General features: G+C 41.3%; 1 protein-coding gene across 8 annotated transcripts in view; it reads left to right on the top strand.

Annotated features, from left to right (window-relative positions):
• Positions 1-12,751, top strand: part of UNC13B (unc-13 homolog B) — a 389,750-nt gene that overhangs the window by 153,270 nt on the left and 223,729 nt on the right. For 4 of the 8 annotated variants that reach the window (XM_043514555.1, XM_043514556.1, XM_038403963.2 and 1 more), the window contains 2 exons: positions 2,695-2,917; positions 9,964-10,089. In XM_043514555.1, the coding sequence (XP_043370490.1) occupies positions 2,695-2,917; positions 9,964-10,089 (349 nt within the window). The remainder of the gene's footprint in view (positions 1-2,694; positions 2,918-9,963; positions 10,090-12,751) is intronic. The other 4 variants (XM_043514557.1, XM_043514558.1, XM_038403965.2 and 1 more) reach the window with 1 other exon arrangement.

Genomic DNA, 12,751 nt, shown 5'->3' with positions numbered 1-12,751 from the left:
TTGGATGATTAATGTATAAATTTAATCTACAGTTTCACAAATGCTAAATTCCTGCTTTTAGAGAGACAAGGTGGGTGAGGTAGTATCTTGTATTGGACCAACTTCTGTTGGGGAGGGAGACAAGCTTTCGAGCTGAAGAAGAACTCTCACCAACAGAAGTTGGTTCAATAAAAGATATTACCTCACTCACCTTGTGTCTCATACCTTGGGACCGACATGGCTACTACAACACTAAATTACTGCTGTGATTCTCTCTGCGGGGAGAACTTCCTTAATGAGACTTAATGTGCATCACCATTGTTACAGAAGAGCAGAACATTTATTGGAACTCTTCAGAATGGAGAATTTTACCCTTTGTACTGTAAGGTGGATTCTCTACAGTCGATGTAGTGAGCTAATGTCCTTTGAAAGTCTGACCATACAAATGCATAATCGCGAGATGATTTAGTGGCGTTAACTGGAAAGGGTTATGCTGCACTGAGGGATGTCACCATTTCTGCATTATTCAATATGCCCTAAATTGAGGGGTTTGCAGAAAAACATTTAGTAGTTGCCAGAGGGAACCCCAAATATTAAGTTAGTATAGAGTGAGACACACACATGCTTCCATAATTATAAGTATTAAGTATAGTAACAGTGCCATTGTTTTCATGTAATGCAAGTCAGCTGTGGTGACTCTAATCTTCGAAGTAGCACTGTGTTATCCTTCTGAGGCGGGGTCCCATTGTGCTAGGCACTGGGTACAAAGATAGATGATGGTCCCTGCCCCAAAGATTTAGGACTTAACTTGTCAGGGGTAGTCAGCACCATTGCATATTAGGTCATTAATTTTTACACAGCACAGCCGTACTGGTTTGGTTTTGGTTTTGAGGAGTAAGCAGTTTTAAAATCCTTTACTAAGTGGATAAGGTTTCCAAGACTGAGTGTCGTAAGGGGGAAATTGTTGATTTTTTTTGTTTTTGTTTTTGTTGGTTACTCTGTTACTGTATTTTATGGAGTTCCAGTTTTTCTTTTCCAACTAGAGTGCAAGATTGGCACCTCTTCGGTTTTTAATGAATCCAAATAATTCAACATAATAGCAATTCATTTTTGTTTAATGTATGGAGACTGACAAGAACTACATAGCATTAGTCTATTAAGAAGCAGAAGGCTATATGCTATGTTCATTGAAGACAATCAAATTGACTAGATTTGATTTATGAATAGAAAGCCTGTTTGAAGGAGATTTCAACTAGATGTGCTGACATGTTCTCCAGTGGAGGTGGTTTTTGTATTCTTCCATGTCAGGATATTACTATACCTTTGCACTATATTAAGGGAAACAGATTGTTTCAGTAATAGCAAACCTTAAATTATATGAAACAATAGAAACTGTTAAATCAAAAGAAATGAAAGCTTCAATGGAAAACATGTATCCATCTACAGTGGATAATTTCAATCTGGAATATCCAGAATTAAACTTCCATTTGTTCGTAAAAGAAATGGGGAAAGCAAACGAAGAAACCAACCTGTACTTTTATTTCCTTGTTCAGTCCCAATCAGTCTGTGCTGTGATGCTGGCTGATTGAGACATGCATTAAATACGGAATCAACTTCTCAAACAGAGCTTTGATTTGATTGTCCTTTCTATTCAGGCTTTGGTGCTAGTGGTGGTCATGAGGAATAATGGCTGATGGTTGTGATTTTTCTTCATTTCAAGCATGTTAGCAATGCACTTCACCTGCTTTATCACTGTTATCTATTTATTGACTGGAAACTTGCAAAGATCAAGTTGTCATACTGCAGGGCTTAGTAGGAACTTTATTTTTTAGGCCATAAACAGATATCAGACTAGAACTTTCATTTTTCTTCTCTTTTAGAAGGGTTATAAGTTGCGATGCCTTTCAAGGGAGAGGTGCAATATGTGGAGGGAGCTTTTATGTTGCGATGGTATTTACACAACAGACATTTGTGTTGATGACTTAGTTTCTAAATGTGAGGATTAACTGTAGCTACAGGAATGTGTTAAATGTAGCAATTACAATAAGAAGAAATAATTTGTATACTGGCAGATTTACTCTGCTAGTTGATTTTGACTTTTCTCTTGACTGACAAGCGTATGATAGCCTTTCGATAATCTCTGTCCCTGAGAGAAATGTAACATTTTTGATATTGGTAAAGTATGTTGAAAGGAGTGATACAGTGACTGTAAACATGTAAAGGGGACACAAGTTAGAAGCTTTTTTTAATTTCCTTTTCTGCTCCTCTGGTTTGATTGTTTTTTTAAAATCAGTCGCTAGATGAGAGAGAGTAAAATAAAATCCTCAGGCCAGACTCAGCTTCGTACAGGGGAACGTACTTCTCTGACAACTGAATTGTTTTTATTAGGGTTTTTGCAACTGTAGTAAAGGAATCCAAGAAAGTTTAAATTAAAAGCATCTTGTGCTCCTATTTGTCAGCAGTGGTTGAAGGGAAAACAAGCTAAGTAAATGTTCATCTATAAGGAGGTGGCAAATGAGAGAGAAGGAAAGGTAAACGGAACTCTTCAATATAAATTCGGAGAACATGAGATCACATGCTGCATTGCCTTTTTAGGACCCCAGCATTACAGAAAAGGCCTCTTAAAAGACTTTTTGCTTTGAAGTGTGAAATAGGTGCTGCTTGCCCATCTGAGTGGAATTGGTGAGTTGTGCTCTAACTACATTTGTTTCTTAGCCTTGGAAGACCCTGATAGTGCAGTGGATGATAGAGACAGTGACTACCGCAGTGAGACCAGCAACAGCATTCCTCCTCCTTACCACACAATCTCACAGCCCAACGCCTCTGTGCACCAGTTCACTGTGCCCTCTCGCCTGCAGCAGCAGGGTGTGTCTCGGGACTCCTGCATGGACTCCATGCAGAGCTATGGTCTGGATTACCAGGAACGTATGGCCATCAGGTGGGTGCTGACTTTAAAACTGTAGCTCTTTCTCTGCCATTTGAAAATTTACTGTAGATCCTGAAGGCATTATGCAAACTGATGAGGGACAGCCTAGAGGTTTTAAAAGTATTGTAATAAGACAGCACAAGGTATCACCTGCCTTGTGAATAGATGTGCTCTTCTAGTCTAAATCTCCACCTTTTAATAACACAAGTACTGTGGCAGATCCTGCAGCCTAGTTTCATAAAAGAATTTTTAGAATGTGTTCAAACTCAAGAGCTTTATTGGTTCTATTTTCCTTAAATAAATAAATAAAAGGGTAGAATGCTTGAAAATGTCATCTGGCAATTGTGTGCTACCTTGCTTTAGAAGCAAATGAAACTCAGTGTAGCAGTGCTGTCCTATGGTAAATTTCCTCTTCACTGGTGACAAATTAATTTTCTGTTTCACGTTAGCTGTTCTCCCTCTATCAGCTGTTCACACAAAGATTATTCAAGGAAGGAGCCTTTGTCTCTTCCCTTTTTCCTACCTGTTATCATATAGCACTGTTGCATAACATGGGTTTTGCCTCAGTGTATGCCTTGCGCTATAAGAAAGTACGGGTTTATTGCCAGAAATTGATATTCCCCCCCAGATCTTTTTCAATTTAAGGTGGTGTTTTGCACATAGCAGAACATTATACAGTCTATGTAGTGGTTCTTTTGATCACAAATCAGCATTTATCAACCATTACTTCACCCTGTCCAGCTCAGTAGGTAAATAATAATAATAATAATCGTATTGCTTAAGAGCCCTAGTTGGGAACCAGGATGCCGTACAAACACTTAGCAAGAATACAGGCCCACAAAGCTTACAATCTAAATATATGAAAAAGAACAGGTGGATGCAACAGATAGGCAGTGGGAGCATAAGGAAACAAGGAGATGATGTTAGTCAGCTTGATAGGCATAGGTATTGGAGAATAGGACATGATGCTTTGATACACACTTAATGTGCTGAAATAATCTGGAAAGGAAGGGTAGTCGCTTGAACATATATCTACCAAAAAAGTGAGAGGTGCAGTGTTTTTCACTTTCTATATCAAACTGGTCCTATTCCCAAACCCTTGGCATACCTCCCTAACTGAGGGTACACTTGCATTCTGAAGTCTAGATATCAGTTGTTCTCATGGGTTGTGCTTGTGTTTAATGGCATATCCTTAAATGTGGTGGTTTTATTATAGTGATCATCAGTTAACTCAGTCAGTTAGTATCTAATTAGAAATACCTTATTTTACCAGAAAAATTCAGCTTTTACTTTGTCACTGCTACTGGGACTTTTTGTGGTACGTGTATTTTTGTACTTTTATCTATAACGGTGTGATGTATTATTCTCAATGCATTCTAGACCATTAAACACATAATCAGATTCTTTCTTATGCATCCTGTGCAGTAGATAAGTTATTACACATAGGACTTCCTATTCCATTATTTCAAATTCTTATTTTCATCTGTCCTTGTGCAGACATCTCGGTGTGGCTTTGCTACATAGGCTTATTTTTGCCCACTTTATCAAAATAGACTTTTTTTTTAAAAAATTCTAACATTAGGTGGCTGCTAGTGGGTTTTCTGGGGGGAAAGGGGATTGTGTGTGTGGTGGTGGTGGGGATTGCTTGTGCTTGCTGTTTACATTGCGCCCACCTCCAGCATCTATTTGTAAATTTGCCTTTGGTTCACAAACCAGTACAATTAATTCAGGGAAGTCTGATGGCCTCTGTTATGCAGGAGGTCAGACCAGATGATCACAGTGGTCCCTTCTGGTCTTATAACCTGTAAATCTATTAATCTCTTGGTTTCCAAATTTGAGTTCCAATAAAGAACTCCTTCTGCATCATGACTGGTGATTTGTCCTCCAGCTGTATGTATTTATGCTTGTAATTCTTTTGCAGTGTGAGCTGAGTGATTCACATCTGCAAAATGCTTGCTTTTATTGCATCTTGAACTTTTTACCTAGGGAGATGGTAGATTCTCTATCATTTGCAGTCTTTGGGACGAGACTGGATATCTTTTTGACGGATATGCTCTTGCTCAAACAGAAGTTATGGGTTTGAGGCAGAAATTATTGGGTGAGGTTCTTAAGCCTGTGCTATGCAGGAGGTCAGACTACATGATCCCTTTTGGCCTTAAAATCTACGAATCTGTCACCACATCCTTGTGTTGGACAGATTTGTATTTCATTATGATTGCACATTGCAAACAAATCTCTCTGCCACTTTGCTTTCATACTGTCTTTTTGCTTTGGTATATATTCTTAATTAGATACACTTCTGTTCTTTCGCTACTTGCTAAGAGCTTGACTACATTAGGGGTTTTTGCACTGGTGTAGCTAGACCAGTGCTGTCCCTCAGCATAGATGCACTGCACTGCTAAAAGCAAGGCTTGTGCTGGTGCTACTTTATCCCTGTGGATGGTGATAATGCCTAGCCCTTTTCATCAGCAGATCCCAAAGGAGGTCAGTATCATTATCCCCATTTTACAGATGGGGAAACATGCTCACTGGGGGATTGCCCTAATCAGGCTGCATCTGTGCAGCTTCATGGCTATGAAAATTCCAAATGCAGAGATGCTTGAATGCTTTGATTTGTGAAGAACAATTTCCAAGGCCTCTGTAAAGGCCTGCTGTTTTTTGGAAAGTCAGTTGTCCAGAGTTTGAACTGGTTAAAGAATTCTATGATGAAAGTATGATTGGTTAGTGGTTTGAGTGGTTGCAGACATGTATTCCACTCAGGTGTGGTAGCGCCAAATGCACCAACATCAGAGGTTTTTCCTTTAGCAAAAAAGAAAAGGAGTACTTGTGGCACCTTAGAGACTAACAAATTTATTTGAGCATAAGCTTTCGTGAGCTACAGCTCACTTCATCGGATGCATTCGGTGGAAAATACAGTGGGGAGATTTGTATACACACACAGAGAACATGAAACAATGGGTTTTATCATACACACTGTAAGGAGAGTTATCACTTAAGATCTTGGGAGACAGGCCAGTCCTTGCTTACAGACAGCCCCCCAACCTGAAGCAAATACTCACCAGCAACCACACACCACACAACAAAACCACTAACCCAGGAACCTATCCTTGCAACAAAGCCCGTTGCCAACTGTGTCCACATCTATTCAGGGGACACCATCATAGGACCTAATCACATCAGCCACACTATCAGAGGCTCGTTCACCTGCACATCTACCAATGTGATATATGCCATCATGTGCCAGCAATGCCCCTCTGCCATGTACATTGGTCAAACTGGCCAGTCTCTACTTAAAAGAATAAATGGACACACATCAGACGTCAAGAATTATAACATTCAAAAACCAGTTGGAGAACACTTCAATCTCTCTGGTCACATGATTACAGACCTGAGAGTGGCTATCCTTCAACAAAAAAACTTCAAAAACAGACTCCAACGAGAGACTGCTGAATTGGAATTAATTTGCAAACTGGATACAATTAACTTAGGCTTGAATAGAGACTGGGAGTGGATGGGTCATTACACAAAGTAAAACTATTTCCCCATGTTATTTCTCCCCCCCCACCAACCCCCCACTGTTCCTCAGACGTTCTTGTTAACTGCTGGAAATGGCCCACCTTGATTATCACCACAAAAGGTTTTCCTCCCTTCCCCCCCTCCTTTCTGCTGGTAATAGCTCATCTTAAGTGATCACTCTCCTTACAGTGTGTATGATAAAACCCATTGTTTCATGTTCTGTGTGTATATAAATCTCCCCACTGTGTTTTCCACTGAATGCATCCGATGAAGTGAGCTGTAGCTCATGAAAGCTTATGCTCAAATAAAATTTAGTCTCTAAGGTGCCGCAAGTACTCCTTTTCTTTTTTGTGAATACAGACTAACACGGCTGCTACTCCGATTCCTTTAGCAGTACTTGTTAGGGCAGTACACGTGCCCTTTGTCTCCTTGTGGCTTGTTCTGAGGCTACGTAATGTGGCATCCTGTCCCCCTTCAATTACTACTTACTTCCAGTGGCCTTAGTCGCAGCTCTCCATGTGTGAGGCTTTTCCTTATGTTTTTTTCCCTCTTTGTGTTTGTCACCAAGTTTTTTTCACTTTGTAAATAGCTTTGATAGTTGTTAGAGGTAGCTGTAGTCTAGTTAGCTGCCTTCTGCCTCTGAAGTGGCAACAGACAGACCCTGGGACTCTGATTTTCACTCAGAAAGGAAAAAGGGGTCACTCTGCATCTTGAAAACTGCCTCAAAAGAGGATCCACAAGATGAATCAGGGATTCATTGGACATTGAATTCAGTACCTAAGGACACAGTTGTGACACTACCATTTTCGGTACCTTTGACCCCACAGAAGTGGACTCGCTCTGTTTGTCTGTGCCACCCTCATTGCTACCTCAGGGCTCAGTGGGTCTTGATACCACTTGCAATTCTAGGCCCTTCAACTTCTTCAACACTGGGGCTAACGTTGATGCCACTGAATAATGACTTCAGTGCCAGTGATGAAACACATGCTGCCTTCAGCACAGGCAACTGTGGGGTTGGTATTGGTGCACTCCTGCTCTGTGGCACTGTCTGCATCCTCACCTTGGTGCCAGGAGCCTTAGACTCCCCTTTGAGCCTGCACAGACTCAGTCATACTCCTCAGCACCGATAGGAAGCGATTTTTTGGACTTTCTGGCAACCTGTCCGGTACCAACAGCACTCCCATCCTCAGGACTGACTCAGCACTTTTCTGGTTGGTTTATGGGTAAGTCAGGAAATCCTGTGACCCCAGTGCGGTGGCTTATGCCCATGCCTACAGACTATCCAGAGGGCTCTTTAGGTTCCAGTGTGGTGTCTTCTCCACATCTCGTCTCCTCCACAGTGGAAGAAATCTTGCAGGTCCTCTAAGCTCCCTGCAAGAGAAAGATGTTGGTGCCAAGAGGGTTCCCATTCTTATAGCAATTACAAGCTATATTGGTCTCCTATGCCCTATTCCTTCTTGCAGTGTTCCTCCTCTGACTTGTGGAGAACTTTCTACTTTCACAGAGCTAGGACTCCACCCCAGTTGCAAGCAGACTTGCCTACCCTCAGAGGCATCAGCCTCTAGAGTAGCCCCCGCAGGGCTGTAGGAGAGTGTCCATCTTCTTGAGCCACAGCTCCTGGAGGAGCCTTTGCCAGACCAGCAACCACTCTCTCATGAGGCCACCTCGGCTATACCAACGCCCTTCCCATCACGTCAGGCAGATCCAGGAGTCCTAGATTCCTCATCTCCCCTCTTAGCAGATTTTAAATCTTATCAGGATCTTCTCCAAAGGATTGCTTCAGCTCTGGTTATATGGGGAGAGCCACGCTGGGAACTGTGGCGAACCTTCCACCTGCCCTGACGGGGGGGCCCAAGCAACCCCAGGCCAGGTGGAGGGACTCAGGTTCCCCAAAACTGTCAATGCGGCTCTCCCCAACCTGGTTCTGGCCAGGGGGGCAGCTCGGGGCTGCAGCCCAGCCACGAAAAGAGCTGGGCAGGCAGCTGTGTGGGGCCGCGGCGGACCCTCCACCTGCCCTGGGCATGGGGCCTGAGCAGCCCCCTGCCCAGTGTCTCTGCCCCCTAGGCCTCCTACCCAGCGCAGGTAGAGGATCTGTGCTGTGTCTCCTCACAGCTGCCTGCCCGGCTCTTACCATCAGCTGTGCACCGATACAAAATTAGTATCCACATCCATGCTGCTATTCGCAGATATGGTCCAAGGGGATCTGCTTCCGCAGATGTGGATATGAAGCGGATACCCGTGGATTTGCAGGGCTCTGCGCATGAGAGATCAGGCAGTATCAGCAAAAACAGTATCTCTGTGGATTGCTTCCTGCATCCATTCAGTGTAGTATGTCATAGCTAATGCATCCGATGAAGTGAGCTGTAGCTCACGAAAGCTTATGCTCTAATAAATTTGTTAGTCTCTAATATGTCATAGCTAGTATTCCTCCTCCACAGATATGCTTGGCTTAGTCAACGAGTGCCCAAGCCGCATCTGTGGCTTTCCTCGGGAATGTTCCCATACTGGACATTTTATAGGGCTGCTACTTGGTCCTCTGTGCATACATTTACTTGGTGCTGTGCTGTCACAGCCGCCTCTGATGAAAACGGTAATCGCTGTTCAAGTAAACTCCAATCCCATCTCCAAACTGTACTGCTTGGGAGTCACTTGAGTGGGATGCATATCTACAACCACTTGAAGAAGAAAAACAGTGACTTGCCTGTTCTGTAACTGAGGTTGGTATGGACACATCTTCCACAGCCCACCCTCCATCCCCTCTTCATCAGTCTTAAACCAGCTTCTCCATTGTGAAGGAACTGAGGGATGTCAGGGCGGTGCTGCTTTTATATAGCCTCAGGAGGGGTCATGAGGAGATATAGGGCATGTTCACAGCCCCAACAGGTACTGCTAGGGGAAAAATCTCTGACACCGGTGCGTTTGGCACAAACCCAGCAGGGAACAATACGCTTCTGCACCTATATCTTGAAGAACAACAGTTACAGAACAGGTAAGTCACTTTTTTCAATTGTTAAATTTCATAAGTATATTGGACTGTGTGTAGGAAAACATTAAAGACAAGGCAAATCTGTTAAAAGGACTTTAGCAGCCTGTTTAGGTCCAAAACTACTTTAATTAAGTGAGCTGAATCTCAATCAGCCTCCTATTCAATCCATCTAACCACTCTTTTTGTGGCAAGCAGGTCACCATATTATCTAAGTGTCCTTGAGGATTTATTTCTAGATATCTATTTTAAAAACTTCTCTAGAAATGCTGCATGAGAGCTTTCCTTTTCATGATGGTAATTCGGATCCCCAGTCAGGGTGATCCTGGTCCTTTAAGATAAGAACATGGATTTTTATTTCCCTCTGCCCCGACCTGCCTGATATCTTTGTTTTGCTCTTTCTTAGACTAGCCCATGTTTTAGTCCCAATAATGATGTGACTCTAGAGTACCAGACTTCCTATCTGTGGGTTTTTTAGTTGAAATTTTATTTGCAATATTAAGTTTGGAATCAATATTTAACTACCTGTCTCCCTGCTCTTACTCTATTTACTTTCAAGGCGATATGATAGCATAGATTCCACTGTGAGTGGCCGATCTGACCTAGAATCTGCATCTGAGTCTAGTCAAATGACAAGCCGCCAGTACTCGCTAGAAAGCAGGCAGTCTCTAGATTTGTCCGATAGGTGGGTTAACCTCTTTACAGCTAGATGTTTGTCTAATCTCCTTGATGTTGCTGTTGTGATGTCATCTTGTGATATACTTCAGCCGACTTTCATTGTTTGCATGCCTTCACTGTATTTCCAAACTGTAGCTTAATTATGGGCTGATGTCATTGCTTGTTTCTATTCCAGGTGTTGTACTTAAGTTTGTTTATTTCTTTTTAGTGAAAAGTAACATTTTTATAAAGTAGGGGAAAAACTCTTAATTGAATACCTTTCTCACATCAGAACAGGTCTATTACTTTGATGCCTAACTGTTCTGATTATTACTGTAGAGTCTTTAGACTTTCTTCACACATTCACATGGCTCCCTTTGCATTCAATTGTGACTTGTGTGCACTGGATCCAAGGGCTGGGTCTGGCCCTAGGAGGCATCCTAATTTGGTGGTAACTTTGTAAAATGACTTATCCTCATTACTGGCTTTAAATGTCCATTATAAAAAATTACAGTAGCTATTTTCACAAAATAGGATTCATTTTAAAGTAATGAGCACCTTTCAGATTAACAGAAACTTGCCTAATATTAACAAAACATACAGTCCTTGAAATTCGAGTGAAAATGCAATTAACTGTTTGAGCATTCCTTAAATTATAACACCATAATCTCAATACACGAAAATATATCTGAAGTTGCATTATTATAATCTTTCACTGATAACTCTTCTACTTCAAACAGCCATTCCTTAATTTTTGTAGAAGATCTGTGTCATAATTGTTATGGAAGTTTTTTACCCTGCAGGCCTTTATGGTAATGTTTGATCCCTTGATTTAAAAAATGTTATATAATGTCTTAGTAGATGATGATCTTTCAGTGTCTACACCATTGAATGTGTTCCATGTTTTATATTTCTTTTGTTAATGTATTTAATTCACTATTCTTCTGGTCTTCTCATTTAAACTGTCCTTTGAAAATTTTTTAACTTTCTTGCCTCCCCTTCACTCCTTCCTCCTTTTTTTTTGCCTTCTCTCCCTTTTTATTTTCATCTTTCGTCTATCAGACAAGCATCTCTAGTTAAAAGTGAAAAGGTCAGGATCGTTCCATTTGATTCTGAAGTTGAAGAAGAAGAGTGGGAGAGTAACTATGAGGAGATAGGAAAACTGCTGATAGAGGAATTCCTAGAAAAAAGTAATAGAAATAGAAATGGTCAGGAAACAAATGTAAAGAAAACCCAAACGTACTCAAAAAAGGAGACTTTCAATCATCATGAAAGATCAAGATATTGCCAGAATATGTGTGTGGAGTCAGGAACTTTAGATATTCCTAGATATCCTCAGGAATATGACACAATAGATAGAAGAAGGAAAAAGAAACTAAGATACAAAAATTTTGAAGAGAGTGAACAAATAAGCCTACATTATAATGGACGTCTACATTTTCCTGTGGAGAAAACAGTCTCTTTCAATGGTATAGCAATTAGATCTGAACCTAGCAGTGTTTTCCCAGTATATGAAGGAACTGAAAAATATAACGGCTGCAGCATCGAAAATGAAGAACAGCTACCTGATTATCCAATTTTGCGTCCGTACAAAAATGGCCTAATGGTTAAAAGTGGCAAGTGGACCAACAAGCAGCTGGCAAACCATGACTGTGATGGCTCAGTTCACTTTTGCAGTGAAGAATTAATAAATGTCGAACAACCAGTCAATACTTTTGTGCCATTAAATAACCTTGAAGAATTAGACAGCAGTGCTTCTGAGGAGCTTCAGTATTCACCTGTTTCAGATGATGAAATGGAAGAATTAGCTGTACTTTCACAAACATGGTGCAAGTCAAATGTTTGTCATCTTGGCCGCTTCACAGATAATCATGCTTCAAATGCAGTATCTCAGTTGCAAAAGGCTAACTGTGACAAAAAATATAGGACTAGAGGAGGCAAGTATGGCTATCCAGTGCAAGACTTGACGCTTTCTCCAGTTGAGGAGCCAAGTGAGGAATATGTTGATGCGATGGATGAACTGCAGTGTCTGGTAGAAACTGTATCTGAATACTTGGCTGAAAAGGAGGAAGAGATTAGCAAATTTGGTACTCTCCCAAAAGCGACAAAAAATTCTGTGTGTGCATCACTCATGTGGGATAATGCTGATAATTCAACGGAGAAATATGTACACCCTGATCAGGCAAAACCTGCGATGATGGAGAAGAAAGAGAACAGCAAAGGCAAATCTGAATCTCTCCCAGACTTGTCAGGTGTAAAGAACACTGTAAATTCCTTGTTTGGTTCTTTCACTGAGAAGATAGGTTCAAGTACAAAGCACTTCACAACCTCTGTTGAAAAGCTTGTGTCTTCAGCACCAGAGAAACCAGAAACTCTAAGCCAATCAGAGGGTGGAATCTCAAAGAGTTTCTGTAGTAAACCTAAATCTGAGCATTTAGCCCCAGAAGTGAAAGTGGAAAGTAAGGCTGATATAAAAGTTTCCATACATTCATTATTACCATCCCAGACAAGCAGTGACAAAGGGGTGCCTGATGCAAACTTCAGTAACACAGAAGCCATTAAGAGAGAGGATATAGCTTCTACAGCTCCTTGTCTTCAGGAGTCATCAGAAAACAACACCATGAGCCAGCAGCCTTCACCCCAGAATCAAAATTCAGTTATGAATTCAGTTTTAGGTATGTTTAATCCTT

The sequence above is a fragment of the Dermochelys coriacea genome, chromosome 5, assembly GCF_009764565.3.
Source record: "Dermochelys coriacea isolate rDerCor1 chromosome 5, rDerCor1.pri.v4, whole genome shotgun sequence".
Classification (NCBI taxonomy): domain Eukaryota; kingdom Metazoa; phylum Chordata; order Testudines; family Dermochelyidae; genus Dermochelys; species Dermochelys coriacea.
Note: the sequence above shows the minus strand (reverse complement) of the source record. Positions and strands in the feature narration are given on the sequence as shown.